Here is an 18714-nt window from a genome sequence, read left to right as displayed (position 1 = left end):
TTAAAGAGTTACTTATAGGGAACCCTTGGGTTATGTTCCTCCCTCCCCTCCTAATGTTCTTGCCTCCTAGGAATTGATGCTATTGAATAGTTGAGTGGTCTCTTTAGCAAATGCACACACCTGTTGGTGCTTACATCTTTCAACACCCTCCCCCTGCCCCCCAACCACATGATTTAACTTCCTCCAAGTACTTCTGAAAATTTTAGACTAATGCTTCCAGAGCACTTACCCGGAATTCTATATATTCTCTGGCACTGGAAAGAGCAGTGGCGTGGTCATTATGGAGACATAGGCTCCAGATGTGGTTCTCCTTCCAACTGGATGTTTGGTCTTGTAGAGCCTCTTGGTCTCTCTGCATCTTAGGGAGCACCCTAAAAACATGTGTGGTTCTATTAAAGAGTTCTGATATTCCACTTTTCATTGGGAAGATTGCTGCTGTTGTAATCATCCTTAATATCAGTTATATTTGGGCTTTTTTTTGTGATAAGGAAAACAAGTTACTGGCTTCTAATGAGAGGGTCTCTATTGTGTCGAAAAGGCATTTGTGATGTGTGTCCCAGCATTGATACTGTTCTCTCAGTTCATTGGGCTGAGCCAGTTGTCTTGGCTGAATGAAATAGGATTCTGTGAAAGGAAAATACTTGAGGATGAGCATGGATGTACCATACGTGCACGCAGTGGTGAAGGTGAGGAATTTCCCACTCAGTGACAGGGAGACCTATAAGGGATAACCTGCCACTACTCATGAAAACCGCAATCTGGCCTTTTCTGGGCTCTTCTCCTCTTATTTGTTCTGTGATGCTTTGCTAGTGCTAAGTGACATGGAGAATAAATCCCCTATGCCTATTAAAGAACCTCTATTCTTTTCTAAATCTCTACTGCTTTCTCCGATCAACCAGTGAAGAATTATATATGGTGCTCAAGAGATCAGTTTCAAGGTTAAAAAAAAGAAAGGTTTAGTTTTTTATACTCTTTTCATCACCACCACATCTCCCTTTAGAGCTCTTTATTTTGTTTTTATATGTCTGTTCTTTTGCTGGCTGCTTTCCTGTTCTTGTTCAGTCTATAATATTTTATTTTGGAATGAAACATTTTATTCAATTGGGAATTGCCTTCGAGTACCTGAGCCTATCAAACAACAATGCTTGGAGTGGAATGGGGGCCCCAAGGAGTAATATGGGGAGTAGAAAGGGGCAAAATTCTTCAGCCTTGTTACCCATGACTGGAACTGTATCCTCTCCCTACAATCCTTCCTTCTAAGAATAACCTTCATTGTCCCTAAAGGTTAAGGGAAAATCATCAAATGAGTTTAAACATTCCAAGGCTTTTGTGTCCATATGGAACATATGATTGGCAGGGAGTCTCAGGGGCTAACTAACTGACTAGAAGCTCAGGAATTGAGTTGTATCTTAAGCTCTCCCATTTATGATTAGTAACCTTGAGCTCACCACTAACTCTCTCTGTCTCTAATTTTATCAAGTGATAAGTGGAAACAATTGGACCATCCATGGGGTTTTGTTAAGGAGAAATAATTGCAATGATTATAAAGTTATTGTGAAAGAACAGAGTGCAGCATAAATGCTTAATATTACAGCCATCCTAAGCTTTTAATCTCTAGGAGCATCAGGGAACTTGAACTTAAGTATATGAATTTGAATATGTGGTTGCTTTTCTCCCACCCAGGTGTTATTTGAACTTGCCCGCTATCACGCCCCCTCCACCATCTTCCTGGACGAGCTGGAGTCAGTGATGAGTCAGAGAGGCACGGCTCCTGGGTAACAGACAGGGTTTTTTTTTTTTTTTTTTGGTCATCACCTCTCTCCTCTTGTAAGTGTGTTTGATGGTCGGAAGCCCATCGACATTTACCAGCAGAATGAGCCTATTAATAAGCCCACAAATTTTCTGCAGACACATGGAAAGGTCTTTAAATTAGATCCTGTTAACTGAATAGCTGATTTAAGTAGTTTTTATAACCGGAGGAAATGTCATCCTCCCTTCCCCCTTCCCCCACAGAGTGGTTTTCAGGCCTGAAGATCACCCAGCCCCATGATCCCAGGCTGCCATAACGGTCTTGCTGGCTCAAAATAGCTGTTGTGACCACGTCCTCTGGAGCCAGAGGGGCTGCCTGCGGGGAATGGGGCTGCAAAGGCCAAGTCCCGAGAGGCAGCCCTCGACAAGGTGTGTGAGGCCAGGGAAGCCACCACTTCTCCGTGACATCAGGTTGTGGGCTCAGCCTGATTTTAAATATGTCACATATGTCATCTCTAAAGACTAAGTGTCTACTAATGTCCCCAGCAGGAAAGAACACATCTCAGACTGCAGTGAGCCTTCTGTGTGTGTGTGTGTGTGTGTGTGTGTTTTAAGAAAGTCTTTCTGTCTTAGTCAGAAGTATTCTTCTTTGAAACTTTTTACTAAACCTGGCTTGGAAGAACACGTCTCTGGGCAATCTCAACAAAGCTGCATTTATTAATGGCCTCTAATGGTCCATTATCAAGGAAGAACTAGTAGTAATAAGAGGCAAATATTTAGCTTCTTGGATGTATAACTACAATACAATTTATGAAATTTTACTTATTGAAAATCATTTTCCTAACGGCAAAGCAACCATTAAGATGCACCCAAGAGGCATGGCATTGGTAGCATTGACTTAAATGGGAAAATTGCCATGGCTTTAATGGGTGCTAGTCAGCCCCAGGCTGGGACACCCTGTCTTTCTATTCAGGACCTGATGGGAGCAGACCAGTGCACAGGCACCCGGCTGGGCACCCATCACGCAGATCACCCTGGTGCTCACCCCATCTGCGAAGACCCGGCCCACCTGGCTGCCTTACCATAGTGATCGGTGCCCTTGGGCTTCATTCGCTCTGTCCATCTCCACTCCCAGGCTTCCCCACAGCTTTGAATGTGCTAATTTGGGAACTTCATCAACTATCCTTGGGTGGGCTCCCAAACGTCAGCTTCCTTGTCTGGAACTTGGGCCCTGAAAGTAGAGTCTTCAAAGGGTCAGGGAGTAAGGGCAGGTGCTCTGAAGACTTCGTGGGTCATATGATGTTAAGAGAAAAATTATGGGGCGCCTGGGTGGCTCAGTTGGTTGGGCGACTGCCTTCGGCTCAGGTCATGATCCCAGGGTCCTGGGATCGAGTCTCGCATCGGGCTCCCTGCTCGGCGGGGAGTCTGCTTCTCCCTCTGACCCTCTCCCCTCTCACGCTGTTTCTCTCTCTCTCTCTCTCTCTCTCTCAAATAAATAAATAAATAAAATCTTTAAAAAAAAAATTTAAAAAAAAGAGAAAAATTATGAGTAAATGCTAAATAAACATACAACTCTACTGTGAGACCCTCCTTTCTCTTAGTGGCACAGTTCTTGAAAAAACACATACCTAGTTGATGCTGCCACGATACACACGCAGTGATGAGAGGCTGAATGTTGTGCGGTCCGAGAAATGCATTTTTTGTCCTTTTACTTCAGTCTATACAAGTCAAGAGGAAGGAGAACCTGCTGAATGTAGTCAGTGTTTAGAGCCAATTTAGATCGTTAGGTCCTGTAGTGAGATCCTTCTTGTTGGGAGGGTCTTTGGCCGTGGTGGGGGTGGGGCTCAGAAGGTGAATTTGCGCAGAAGACAGCCTCAATCTGCTGTGTAAGGAAAGCATACTTTCCATGTCATTATCTTGGTTATTAGAAGAGGATGAAATAGATTCATGTAGTAGCTCATCTCTCTTCTTCAATAGATTATATCCACAAATTATACCAAAAGAAATACTGTGTATAAGAGTACTTTTATGCCTGCTACAGAAATGAAAGGATTCTTCTCAATGACACTGTTTTCACCAAGGGCAGATAGTCCTGCAGGTAGACACAGCCTGGCTGCATTAAGTCCATCAGGGCTGTCTACTTTTCAGCTGTTTTCGAGTTCATGGCCAGCCTTTGGTTTTCTTTTCAATATGGTCATTATGTTCATTTACTTCCTTTCTATCACCCTCTATGTGAAGATAGTACCAACCTGCTTGTTTCCTCCAACTCTAGTACAAGCAGCTCCTTAGAATGAGGCAGGGAACATGTTCTACAGGCACTGAGTCATCGATGTGAATGCAACGCTTGTCCTGGGAGCAAAGGCTCCACGTCTTGGGAGACTCTCACCTCTGTGTCTCTCTGTAGGGGAGAGCATGAAGGAAGCCTTCGAATGAAGACAGAGTTACTGGTGCAAATGGATGGGCTGGCTCGCTCAGAAGATCTCGTGTTTGTCTTAGCAGCCTCTAACCTGCCATGGTAAGAGATCTTGTTACAGTTTGAATACATTTTTTAAAAAGATTTATTTATTTGAGAGCAAATGCCCTAGAGGGGCAGAAAAAGATGGAAAGAGAGAATCTCAAGCGGACTCCCTGCTGAGCGCAGAGCCCTCTGTGGGGCTTTATCCCACAACCCAGAGATCATGACCTGAGCCAAAATAGAGTCTAATGCTTAACTGACTGAGCTATCCAGGTGCCCCTTGAATACATTTTCATGAGCCACTGAGTACGGATGAAGACACTGTGTTGACCATTTTGGGCAAAGGCTCATTGTTTGGTTCCAGCCCTGGGGGATTAATCGGAAGTCTTTCCTGGTCAAGTCCTCAGTCCTTGCTATCTGTACCATGAAAGAATCTGCCTTAATAGAAGGAACATAGGCCAGGCCTACCACTAACAATATTTAAAATGGACATTTTGGGGCACCTGGGTGGCTCAGTTGGTTAAGTGTCTGACTTCAGCTCAGGTCATGATCTCAGCATCCTGGGATTGAGCCCCATGTTGAGCCCCACCTCAGGCTCCATGTTCAGAGGGGAGTCTGTTTCTCCCTCTCCCCCGCCCCTCTCCCTGCTTGTGTTCTCTTTCCTTCTCTCTCAAATAACTAAATAAAATCTTTCAAAAAATAAAATGGACATTTGGAGTTTCAAGTCAAATTATTTACTATATTTGAGCAGGGCTTTGGCAGAGAACTATAAAATGCCAAAGTGTTCAGGCAGGATTCAAGGAATATTCCAGAAATAATATGTTTATACTTTAACAGTATTAAAATCAAACTTTTTTTTAAATTAGGAGGAAAATCTTTAATGTTGCATAGTAAATAGGAAGCTAAATAATCTCTAATTGAGAATATAATCTACTCTCAGAGTCTTTTATTTAAATTGTATCCCAGAGTGGTTTAAGAACAATTCTAGAAGTGGAATTGGGAAATAAGAGAGTTTGACTAGGGAAAAACAATATCTATTTGGAGAGTATATTTAAAAAAATAATTATAGTCCCTTTATAGTTCCAAGAATATTTTCACATACATTATTTCTTTTGAGCTGCAGGTAAGACAGGAGACAGATAAGGGAGTGCTGTTTTTCCCATTCACAGACAGGGAGCAAGGACAAGGAAGGTCAATCCACCCAAAGTCAATAGCAAATCTGCAACAGAGCTGGGACTTGTCACACTATCCCCCGACTCTCCCCCCTACCCCAACCATTTCTGTTTCCACATGCAAAGACAAAAGAGAAACTCTTCTGTTGTTTCTCTTGCTGGTCATCTAGGCTCCCAAAGAAGTCACTGAAAAGAGATGGTTATGTTCACATGTAATCTGTTATTTTAAATATATTCCTAATTTCAACCTGGTTCTACCTCCCCTTAAATTTGTAAGACTTCACTAATGTGTAAGGTGATCAGCATTTATGTGTTCATGATAGAGGTATTTATATACAAATATTAAAGTGACGTCCAAGCAGAGAACTGTCATTTAAATGTGACTGTGAAATCCCTCAGAGAAAGAATCTCCATTGCTTCATCCATTTGAAATAGGATTGATCATATGCACTTTACTCCTGTCCCAGGTGATGTGGGAGTCAGCTGGAGAGGGTCTGTGCATGGCTCTGGGAACGTCTGTGCACCCTGGGGGAACCGACACATTTTCTACAGGAACAGAAAAACCTCTACTCCCAGTGAATACCTAGGACTTTGTTGAGGAAGTTACTGTGCTGCCACAATTTCCCCTAGGTGATCAGTTTTTGGTAAACCCCAAATAAAATGATCAGAGAAGGAAAAAAAGGCAATCAATCAAATATTAAAGCTTAGAAGTCTTTTCCAAAAGAATTGCCCCTCATCATGGTAAATGACAAATACGCACATGCTTTTGAGCTTTGCCTGCATCATTACAATGTACCTTGGAACAAATATGTTCTTTCTGACCCATCCTTGAGCAGTGCTGGGCTCTAGAAAAACTTCTTATTATGAAAAATTCCAAACAGACACTAAAGAAGAGGAAAAAGCACCCACCATTTCCCAGTTTCAGTAACTAACATCTTGCCCAACTGATTTATTGATTTTTAAAGATTTTATTAATTTGAGAGAGAGAGCGCGCACAGAGGGAGAGGGAAAAGCAGGCTCCCCACTGACCAGGGAGCCCGACATGGGGTTTGATCCCAGGATCCTGAAATCATGACCTGAGCCGAGGGCAGACGCTTAGCCGACTGAGCCACCCAGGTGGCCCTTGCCCAATTGATTTAATCTATTCCTGCCCCCTCCCTCGTTTTGCTGCAGGACCTTAAAGTATATCCCAGATTGTCCTGTCCCTATCGTCATGTCACCTCTCACAATATACTTCAGTATACATCTTTTTAAAAAAGGACATTTTCTTCCATTACTGTACAATGCCATTACCACCCCCAACAAGATTAACAGTAATTCCTCCATATCATCTAATACCCAATTTACATTCAGATTTCCCAGACTGCTCCAAGATGTCTTTGTACAATTAATTTACTGAACCGGTATCCAAACAAGGTTTGAATTTCTAATTGGTTTTTTCCTTAAGTCTCCTTTAATCTAGAACATCCCTCCTCTCCCTTTTTTCCCACTTGCCATTGACTTGATTGTCAGGGAGACTGTCTTGTAATACATCTAAACTGTCTGGATTGCGCTCATTGTATCCTTTAGTGGGAAAAATAATATTTAGAGATTGCAATCTTACAGGGGTGCTCCTTGCTAACTGGGTTTTCATTGCTTCTTGGCCTTTTAATTGGGCAGAACTAGGGAAATACATAGTTTTAAAAAGAAGCAAATAATGACTTCATACTAGTATTTCCCATCCAAATTTAAGATTACAAGAGCTTTAGTTAAATTATTTGATTATATTTGTACCTTTTCTCTAATTGTGAAAATCTTAGTTCTTAACATTAATATAATTAATAATCACTTAATCCTAATATGTAGATATATTTTGTATTTGTGTATGGAAGAGTTTCTCAGTAATAATACCAATACTCTCATGACAGCAATATTTTGATGAGGAAGATGGTACATACCTGGCCTGAGATGGAAGTGCTAATTCAGGATTTCTTAACCTCAGCACTACTGACATTTTGGGCCAGATGATGCTTTGTGGGGGCTGTCCTGGGCATTGTATGGTGCTGAATAGCATCCCTGGCCTTTCCTTGCTAGATACCAGTAGCACAACCCTCCACTGTAACAACCAAAATTTGCTTTCAGACATTGCCAAATGTTCCCCGCGGGGGGCGGGGGGAGAAGGGGGTAAAATCATCCCCAGCTGAGACTCACTGAACAGAAGTAAGTGACAGACATTGTATAGAAACAAACTGTCACATGCCCCACAGATGAACTCTCAAGGGTTTTTTTAAAACCCCCCAAATAATTGAATTTGGTTAACTTACACAAAAGGTGGCATATTATATAAATTGTTCTGTATCTTGATTTTTTTAAACAACATATTCTGAGCAGAAAGTTTTTACTCCCTTTATAGCTGTGTATGTTCCATTTTGTGCATATGATAATCTATCCCAATCACCTGATGATGGGCATTTGGGTTATTCCTACTCTTGCTATTATGAATAATGTTATAATGAATAATGGTGCACATCTATCACTTTGTGTATTTGCCAGTGTATCTTTGGGATAGGTTTCTGGAAATAGAACTGCTGGGTCAAAGGGTTAATGGGCATGAAATTATAGTAGAGATTGCCAAATTTCCCACCATAGAGGTTGTACATTTTGTATTCCCACTAGTGTCCTGCTTTCATTACTTAACTTTATAGTGAGAACGTTTCCAAAGTCATTAAATAATCCTTGAAAATTGGATTTTGTAATGGCTGTCCAAAATTCCCACATGTGAATATGCCACAATTTAGTTAATCATTCCTTTCCTGTTGAACATATATGATGCTCCCAACTTTTCTCTATTATAAATAACACTGAAATGAACTTCCTTGAATAAAAATCTTTGACCAAAATTTGGTTTTTTTCTTGAGGACAGACTTCCGGAAGTAGGATTACTGTATAAAAAGGATGTGGATGGTTTTTAAGCCCCTGGCTACATACTGCCCAAGTCCATCTATGAGGAGATACTGTGTTCTTATTGAGGCTATTGGAACAGACCTTTCTCCTGGCTTCAGTGTCTTACATGAGGGAACAAAATTATCTGATTAAAGCAGACAGTCCTTCTGGGGGAAATAACTAAATCATACCAAACTATATAAAAACCCAATCTTAAAATCCCCAAAGGGATTCTTCATGGTTGGTTAGTGGTAGTTCTCACCTACAGCTTCTTTCAGGGCACGAGGCTATCATTTACTACTTGTTAACTTACCATCTTCCGTGAGGGGGGAGTCCATTCTGTCTCAAAGGGTTGGTCAGTTTTCCCTTCTCAGCAGTGAGATGGTGTGCAGCCTCTCTACCAAGGAGCACCTTCCCTCATCTATAGCATCACAGAGACGACTGGAAGGAAGCAAGAAGTAACAGTGTGGCTGTGTCATTTAATGTGTAAATAAGCAATGAGGAGAATAACAAATGTTGCATTTGTAATATTATCATTAAACTAACAGCCATGTAAGAAATGTTTAGTGAGCACAATTAGGGCTAATTTGACCCACCTCAATTGTTAAGTATGCACAAACTCACACCTAAGAGTCCAGAGGGAAACAAAACACTGAATAGGGCCATTAAGGCAAATGCCATCTTTAGATGTCTATTGAATTTGATGGTAGTTTGTACAAATCAGGTGTGAAAATTTTATGTGTGGAGCATGAGGAAACTCATCTCTTATTAACTATTGCAGAAGGGCTAGAAAGTTCACTATCCTTCTTAAAAATCAAACACTAAGTATGACCAAACTTTGGATTAAAAACAAACAAATCCCAATCCTAATATTCAGAAGGAAGCATAAGATCCAAAAGATTATTGCCCTGGGAACGTGCAAGAACTTACCTATGTAAACTGACTTCTTCCTGTACGAGCTGTCTCCTCTCTGGTGTGGTATTTCTATAAAACTGTGTGCATGGGATTGAAGAGCTCAGCACACATAACCCCAGTTCTTTCCACAATCTCTCTGTGCATTTCCTGGGCTCCGGGGAAAAGCCTCATGCCTTGGCTATCATCACCCTCTCGATCAACATTTATCTGAGAATGGTCTGCCATAGGTCAGTAAGGATTATCCAAAAGATAGAATCTAGTGACCTAATAAGTTCAAGAAATACTGAATTAAAGACAGTTCAACTGGTTTCCCCCCATGACAGGACTCCTCAGTGCCTTCAAGATGTTATTATGTGAAGCTAAGAGAAAGAGGTACTTTCCATACTTATTTGACCCCAGAATCCTTTCCTCAAGGAGCATTTCACAAGACCAGCGTTCCATTTGAGCATGCTTTGGGAAACAGTGGTTTGCATGAACTCACTCTGACCTGATGATTGCCTCTTTTTCACTGCAGTTGCATTCAGTCATGCTTGCAGGCTTTTTATTGTTCACTGTATTTCTGTGCTTACACCAAAAATAGAGTGGTCAAACTGTTTTGCTAGAAATTGCTTCTGTCCATACATAATGTCACTATCCCATGCAGCAATATTGAGTCCATGATCCTCCACATGAGGTTGATGGGTGATTCTAACACAACCAGGAAAGAAGGGTGTGGTGCAGGACTGGGTATGTGCAGTGGGGAAGGCACAGGACTGGCTGAGCAGGAGGTTGTTAGTAGTAACCTTGCCCTTGTCCCGTTCACATCTTACTCCATTTGCTTGTTTCCGTCACACATAAATCTCTTTCAACCTGGCCCTACTGTGGCATTATTCTTGCTTCTTAATGGTGCAGGTTGACTTGTGAACTGTAATTTTAAAACCAAATTTTACAAATTATGAAATGTGACTGTTTTATGGGAAATTTGAGAGCTAGAAAAAAGTACTCATAATTTCACCACTCAGACACAGGTATTAGCCTCTTTGTATAAACCTTCTGGCGAAAATGGGTTAATTATCATTTGTTGCCTGGGTACCTTTCCATGGTAATTTTTTTTCCCCCCAAAGAAGGAATAGTTTTACTGTTTCGGTTATGTAGAAAAGTAATACATGTTCATTAAAAATATAGTATATGCTTTGGTATTGCTTGAAAATTAACAGTCCCCTGTAACTACCCTGGCAAATATAAATCCTCCCAGAGTCTTGTGTGTGTGCAGCTTAGACACACACACACACAGACACACACACACACACACGATAAAAAATGTGATCATCCTATGGATGCATATTATTTTCTTATATGGCCTGTTTTTGTTTTTTTTCTTTCACTTCATATATTGTGGACAAGTTTGAAAATCTACTTGAAAATCTACTTGAAAATTATATAGAATTCCACTGTATGGATAGGCCATAATTTATTTGATTTTCCTTTTCTTTTTTCTTGAGGGTTTTAATATAGCATCAGCCTGGTGGATCATGCTCCTCCCACCACGGCTCAGCTTCCAGCTCAGCCCCACAGGTACTCTTAGGTGGGAAGCGGTTTTTTTCTTTAGTGTTTGGCTGGAGTAGGGCAGGTATTATCAAAAAGGTTTTCATAGTCCTTCGGATGAAGAGAATGGGCTTTTGCCTGTGCATGTTAGCAGTTTTGGGGCCTATGCGTCTCCAGTACCCCACTGGGGATATATGAGAAGCAAAAAGAAAACCCAGAGAAGCCACCGTCACATCATCCCTTGAGTCCCGAGGTGCCTAACCTGTCCTCCTCCTTCTTTCCACCCTTCAGTGTTTCCCGGTATTGGTTCACTGTATTATGTCCAGAGATTTTAATTCTAAGAGGGTGGGCTATTCCATCTTGGCCAAAAGTGAAAGTCTCTTCTCTTCTCTTTGATTCCCTTTTTATCTATTATACATCTTAAACACAATGATTTTATACTCCAGGTCAGTGGAGTCTGTTAGTTTCTCCTGCTTTCATTCATGGTGGTTTGTTATAGGTCTTGTAATTTTAGATGGTGAGCTTCCATTTAATGAAGGGGACTCCATCTGTGAGTCTTGCATGTGCCCTTCCAGAGAAAATTTATATTTGACTGTGTCAAGCTTTAGACCACTTTCAGCTAATCCTCAGCTTAAGGTTTCTCTGATCATGCCAATGAGAGTAGGTCTGTAGTGCTGAATCACAAAGGAAGACTTTTTCCTACCCTAAAGTGCAAGACAGACAGATTTCCTGTTCCTTCCCTGGTAGTGGGCGTATTTTTCTAACCCATCCTTTCAAAGAGGATGTGCCCTCTGGTTGTTTTATGTAATGGGCCTTGACTCCACCTCCCATCTTGAATGGGCCCAAGGCCTTCTATGCTATCCCACATGTAAACTTTCAGATCCAAACCTTTTTGTAACTATGAAGCAAACACCCCAAGTCAGCCACAGCTTCAACTTCAACAGCTCAGTGTTGCTTCCTCTTCATTTTTAGTTCTCAAGAATTTTGGCCCTGCTTCTTTGTGGGCTCATTATTGTGTATTCAAAAAGTGTTTCCTATAATTCATCGTTTTTAAAGGGGCTTTATAACAAGAGATTTCTGGGTATCTAGAGTTCTTTATTGTGCTGGAAACAATCTTCCCATTTTTAAAAAATCAATTATTGATAATATATTTGCTGGAAAGAGTAATGGGAATATATCTTTGTTGTTGGTATTATAGTAATTAGAAATAATTTTTACTCTTTATTATAAAGAAATAATGCTTTTAACCCAAATACCAGTAGGGCATAAACTGAACCAATTGCTGTAGACTTTCCTACTGGATCCTCTTGTCTCTGGCTTGTGAATTCACTTGTCAGAATGAGAAGTCTCTGGAGATGAGAGGCTGGAGACTCCACATGGAGACTACATCTTTCTTTTCTTTTTTTCTAGATTTTATTTATTTGAGAGAGAGAGAGAGAAAGAATGCACAAACAGGGGGAGGGGCAGAGGGAGAAGCAGACTGTCTGCTGAGGAGGGAGCCTGGTGAGGGGCTCAATCCCAGGACCCTGGGATCATGACCTGAGCCGAAGGCAGCTGCTTAACCGACTGAGCCACCCAGGCGCCCTAAGACTACATCTTTCAATTCATCTTCAAAAGCATTGCCCAGCCAAGTGAGTTTGATGAATCATCCCCTAAAATCATTGTTTCCGTTATTTTCACTAAAGATGAAAATAGAAAATTTTATTCCCATTGCCTGAGTTGATGCTGATTTTCTCTATTAATTAGAACTAATGACTTACAATGCTAACTTTCAACAAAGCAGATAAACCTTCATAGATAAATGCTGGGCTTTAAGGAAGCAGACCCTTTTACATGAAGCCGATAGCCCTGCACCAAAAGTTCATTCATTCATCCAAGTAGTATTTATTGAGCACCTATTCTGAGTATTCTGCATGATGGATGGATGGGGAATTCAAGAAATACGGTCCATGATCATTGGCCTCTGGAAGCTGCCTATCTGATGGGACAATGAATGAGATATAAACACAAATAATATGAGATGGGGATATAGCCAGTACTATGTGAATGGTACAAACAATAAGTAAAATACAATTGCACAGGGAAGAGGCCATTTCTGAGAACAGAAATTTAAAAGAAAAAAAAAAAGGCCTTTATGGACTAGAGCACACTTGAATTGGTCTTGTAAAAATGACTTGGCTCTTGGTAGACAAAGTGGACAAAAATGACCTGAGTAGAAGCTCAAGGAAGATGGCAAAACGTGGATTCCGAGAACATCAAACAGACCAGTTTGGCCCACATGGGAAATGTAGATAAAAGTCAGCTTATGCGGGCTTCACTGTGGAAAACAAAGTAACCTTTACTGCTTTTTTCATTGGCTCCCCATTATCTACCACACAGTACTGCAGTTCCCTACTCTGCTCTTCAAGGGCGGCCATGATCACTCCCTTCATGTGGGTTATGGACGTAACGCAAAGGTTGCTTACAAAATGGAACGTTCCTTTCCTCCTGCCATACTGAGATAGTTTGACCTTAGTATGTCTTAGCTATTGAATGAATGAAACAGTTCTGTTTCCAAATTCTGTAAAATTTGGAATTATCTCTGTCCCAGGAACCACACAGTTTAACAGGGGAGACAGGCAAAGGGCTGAGGAGAGGCCCTGAATTCAGGTTTGGCGCAGAAGCCCAGAGGCTCGGGTGCAAGGCCTCGGGGCCCAGGCAACTGTCTGGGAGGCCAGTGAGCACAGGCCCAGCAGCCCGGGCCTGAGGCCTTGTGAGGCTCTGCTGTGTCTCACATCACTCTTGCTGGTTGCTTTTGCCTTTCGAGGTGATGAAGGTACCAGAGAAACAAAATAAAGGAGACATGAGAATGGAACAACTAGTCAAATATCAAAGTGTAAGAGCCAAAGGGAGTATTTTCTGGTTGCCACACATTAAATTTTTTCATATAACTATATTGGCATAAAGAATAATTCCTGGGTACATTCCATTTGTCCTTTGTTTCCTCCCTTGTATGATTATATTATTATTGCTGTCATTAAAAGTGCATCCATCAGACCTGGCTGTCAGAGAGTTGCATTTACTTTGTGCCCACAAGCAGTTTTGAGGTAAATCTCTTGCTTTAGGGCATTAGTTGATCAATACAGACCTCTATAGTGAGCTATTGTTTCCCACCCCCTGCATGACTCCATTTTCCTAAGGCATTCTGGGGATCTGGTCTTCCTTTCAATAAGAAGTCCCTCCAGGTGGGATGGGGAGACAGAGGAGAAGGTACCCCTGCAAAAGAATGTTCCTTCTGCAGTCCCCTGCCTTTGCAGGAGGGGCAGCTGGTCCAAGGAAAGGCCTTGAAAGAAATATGGCAACTGCTTGTCACCCCCAGCTCTACAATTTCCTTCAGGATAGTCTTTGTTCCCTTCTTGGGTTTTAGTCCGATCTCAAGTCCCATTTTCATCTTTGATGTTTACGGGACCAACATATCTGCAGTCCAAGGCGAAAACCTCCCTAGGATTGCCTCTAGTTACTCATAAGGAGGGAGTCTGTCTCATTGAATTCTGTATTTTGAAGACTTAGCAGTGACAACACACTTGGCAAGTGGTCAGTATCGCTGAACTGAATTCCTAAAATGTGAGTTTAATGGTTTCTCCTCTATTAAATTATCCCTCCCTCCCTGCCTTTCCTTTCCCATCTTCTCCTCCCATTCAGCCACAACTCTCTGCGGTCTGAATCCACTCTGGATTCATTTAGACATACCATATTGTATCGATTTCATCTTCTCGGAGCCATGTCTGCCAGAACCTTCTTGCCAACACCAAACTGACCTGATGATCCTCTGCACCCATAGATAAGGAGACCCTGGGAGCTCACCTCATCATCCTGGAGATGTCCTTTCTTTTCTGTTTCTTGAATCCCACGAAGCCCTTTGGTTTGGTTTATGCTCTCCCTTTGGTCTTTTAGTACTTTCCTGATAAAGGGTGCATGGGAGGTAAACACTTGTAGGCTTTGTGTGTTGAACATATCTTAATTCTGTCCCCTTAGTTGTTTGATCAAGATACAGACTTCTACATTGGAAATTATTTTTCCTCAGAAGTTTGAAGGCATTGCTCTATTTTCTCTTACTATCTTACATTGCTGATGAGAAGTCTTATTACTGATCCTTTGTCTGTAACCTGTTTTTTCTCTCTGGAAGCTTTTACAGATCCTCTTTGTTCTTGGGGTCCTGAAATTTCATCATGATAGGAGTCGGCAGTCTACTGACAGTTACTGTGCTGGCATCAGACCCGTACCAGAAGCATAGGCTCTGGGCTCTCGCTTTTTGGGTTCAAATCCACTGCCACCATTCTCTAGCTTTCTGACCTCGAACAAGCTACTCAAACTTTGTGCCTCAGTTTCCTCACCTTAAAATGGATAAAAAAAACAGTACCTACCTTGTAGGGTTGTTGTGAGAATTAAGTGAGTTAATATCTGTAAAATGCTAAAGCCAGTGCCTTCCACTTAGAACTACTATTTAAGCAACAGTTTTTATTAATATTTCAAATACAAAAAAAAAATAATTTCCTAGAGTTTCGCAAGATTTCCTTGACCCTGTGCCTTGAATGGAAATGTTGGCCTTGAGAGGGTGAATGGCTACACAGAGGGAGAGGGCCTGAGTCTCTGACGTGAAATGAAATTTCAACAGGGCAAGGCTGATAAAGAACAAAGCGAATGCAAAAAAAGCAACAGGTGATTGTTATTGCTGGTGAAGCACTCCCAGACTATGGATTCTCAGCTCAGGACTAGAGGAATAACAGGTAAAGAAAAGACAGAATCTTTAAAGAAATCTAGTCACCCCAAGCTAGGATTCACATATGCTCCCTGAAAGGGTGTTTTCATTTTTCAGTGTAAAAGGGAATATCAGGACAGAGATTCAGAATGAGAGTAAGAAGAACAGGAAGATGCGCTAGAAATTCTGTGTCTTTATGAATGAGAAATATCTGGTGGTGATGCTTTCATTGTTACTCTTTATGGTTAAGCCAGACCAACACAGAGGCATCGCCTAATTTCTATACTAGGAAATCAAATAGATGTTTCCCTCCCTTCTAGGAACCTGAAATTTGAACATATAAAGAGTTCACAAACTCACGCTCAAAATGATCTATTAATAGGCATGGTAATTCAGAGTAACCAAAGAGCCCCAGTTAATGAGGGAAAGCTCTACTTTACCGAATACTGCCAAATAATACGTTTGGAATGTAAAAAAAAAGTTTAAATCACTATTTTGCACCACTCTTATGAAATAACCAATTTAAAGATCATTAACAGATGCTAAAACCACTAGTTGAAAGGGGATGGGAAAAGGAGTATTTACACAGTGCCAAAGTATTGTACATAGAATACTTACTACTTGTGAAGAGATGTTTACTTTACAGTGGGGTGATCTGTGGTCACCAGATGATCCCAGTAATTAGACACCACATCAGTAATAGTGGGATACACCAACATGTGGATCCCAATGTAATGAATATGAAAACATAAAATCATCTATGAAATATACTTGCCAAAAGTCATTACCCTGATTCTAATTAAGCTTTTAGATCTAAATTCCATCTTAGAGGACAGGACACAGAGGAACCAGTTATATGATACCATGAGGAAAACATCAGGAGAGTCAGAATGTGTCTTATCTTGGTCAAGGCAAAGTCTAAAGAAAGGGCAAGGAGACTGGTCTAGATTATAAGAGATTTGAGAGATATAACCGTATGTAATGCATGATTCTTGATTGGATTTGGGTTGGAAAAGATATTTCAGGGATCACTGGAGAGATCTGAATATGGAATGAGCATTAGACATATTATACAATCAGTGTTAATTCTGCTGGGTGTCATAATAGTATTGAAGCTATGTAAGAAAATGTCCTTATTGGGGGAATTACATGCTAAAGCATTTGGGGGGGGGTTTCATGATGTAATTTACTTTGAAATAATTTGGCTGGATAAATATATATGAAGCAGATATGACGAAATGTTGACTGCTGTTGAATCAAGATGGAAGGTTTACGGATACCCATTGATTCCACTTTTCTATCTGTTTGGAAATTTTATATTAGGAAGTTCAAGGAACTGGCTTGCAGATGCAAAATTGAGTAAACCTGGCCTGACAGTGTTTTAGGAGGGGCAGGCATGCGGGTCTCAAAGGGCCACATTTGCACTGGGCTCCCTGGAAGGAGCTTTTTGCTCTTTTGAATTCAAGCAGAGCATGGCGTGACACAGTCATTCGCTCCAGAATGTATGAGAGTTTGGGAAGAATTAATGTACTTCCCAGAGTGCCCAAGTTATTGTCAGGAATAATAACTCACTGGCAGCATCAGACTGAATAATTCATGGTACGACTACAATGGGAATACTCACGGGTGGTTGTTGTTAGTTGATTTCTCCCCCCCAAGTTAAGTCACCTAAAATTATCTCCTTTACATGAGGTATTTTGGGGATGTGTTTTCTTTTTTTAACCAAGTCTTTCTCCCAAACAACATGAGGTAATTGTCCTATTCGCTCACGTACAGATGTAGAATAAAGTCAAAATGCAGAATTGCTTCCTACAATGCTAAATCGTTCTTAAAATATAGTTGTTGCTTCAGAAGTGAGTTGGCCGCTCTCACCAGTTCCTCTGTTTCCCCCACAATCCCAGGGAGCTGGACTGTGCCATGTTACGTCGTCTGGAGAAAAGGATTCTGGTTGGTCTCCCCAGCCGGGAGGCCAGGCAAGCCATGATCCGCCACTGGCTGCCCCCTGTGAGCAAAAGCAGAGCTCTGGAGCTGCGCACGCAGCTGGAGTACAGCATGCTGAGCCAGGTAAGCCACCCTCGAGGGAGCACCTGCAGGCCAAGCAGCCGCCACACCAATCTTCTGGGCAGGGTCCCCTCGGGAGCTGTTTTGGGGGCATATTCCTTGAGCCACTTAGAAAAGACCCGAGCTGCCCCAGCAATGCGATGCGCTTCTTCCTCATGAGAGGGTGAGCTCTTTGTCCCTCAGAAACATTCACGCGGGCAGAGACAGCGCGATGTAGCGGCCAATAGCATAGGGTTTCGACCCAGAGCACCCCGTGTCAAATCCGGGTCCTGCCCCTGATCAGCTGTGTGGCCTCAGGGAAACCCCCGACTCTCTAAGCCTGTGTCTTCATCTGCAAAACGGGTAGCTGATATGCCACAATGGATTACCATGATGATCAAGTTTTTACAAATGGAAATGGGGGTCCATGCCTGCTACCCTCACTGTCACTGGTGTCACTCCCTCCTGAGTGGACACTTGAACATGTTCTCTGTTCATCTGAGTGATGAACATCTCAATGATGTTCCGGAGGTTCCGCAAAGGCAGGAATGATCTTATTCACAAGAACAAAAGTGTCTACCAAATTTGATCCATCCTTGGATTTGGGCACAAGGGCCCCATTAGGCTACCATGGGTGGTCTAGTCCTTCACCAGCAACTTCCAGCATGTGTCTGGATGGTGTTAGGAAGGTGTTTACTGCCCAGCTTCTCAGGTTATCCAAACACATAAGCAACCCCTCTCCCTCCCAAACATTAGAGATCTGGGAACTTTGTGTAATGTTCGTGAGGGACAGACACAGATTCTAAACAGGGGCTCTTTTTAAATTTATTTACATTCATTAGCCAACATCTAGTACATCATTAGTTTTTGACGTAGTGGTCAGTGCTTCATTAGTTGCGCACTGCGTCTTGCCTGTAAGAACGTGATCACCACCAGCACTCTGCCTGCTGACCAACGGCTGGTCTGCGGCTGTTTCAGGAGACTGAAGGCTACTCAGGCTCAGACATTAAGCTCGTCTGCAGGGAAGCAGCCATGCGGCCTATGAGGAAGATCTTCAGTGCACTTGAAAATCACCAGTCAGGTATGGTGGGAGTCACAGCGACTCTGGGAGAGAAATTTGTTTAAAAACCCAACTTTCACCAGCAGATGGAGCCTTGCTCCTGTTCTTGGTGGCTCTTTGCACTTGCAAACGTTCTTTG

At 41.9% G+C, this 18714-nt stretch overlaps 1 protein-coding gene across 1 annotated transcript in view; it reads left to right on the top strand.

Annotated features, from left to right (window-relative positions):
- Positions 1–18714, top strand: part of KATNAL2 (katanin catalytic subunit A1 like 2) — a 38587-nt gene that overhangs the window by 18410 nt on the left and 1463 nt on the right. The window contains exons 10-13 of the mRNA XM_034996133.1: positions 1684–1775; positions 4154–4264; positions 17377–17539; positions 18494–18596. Coding sequence (XP_034852024.1) covers positions 1684–1775; positions 4154–4264; positions 17377–17539; positions 18494–18596 — 469 coding nt within the window. The remainder of the gene's footprint in view (positions 1–1683; positions 1776–4153; positions 4265–17376; positions 17540–18493; positions 18597–18714) is intronic.

This window comes from Mirounga leonina, unplaced genomic scaffold (genome assembly GCF_011800145.1).
Source record: "Mirounga leonina isolate KUSES-001 unplaced genomic scaffold, KU_Mleo_1.0 Mir_93, whole genome shotgun sequence".
NCBI classification, from domain to species: domain Eukaryota; kingdom Metazoa; phylum Chordata; class Mammalia; order Carnivora; family Phocidae; genus Mirounga; species Mirounga leonina.
The sequence above is the reverse complement of the archived record's forward strand: the minus strand, read 5'-3'. Positions and strand labels throughout refer to the sequence as shown.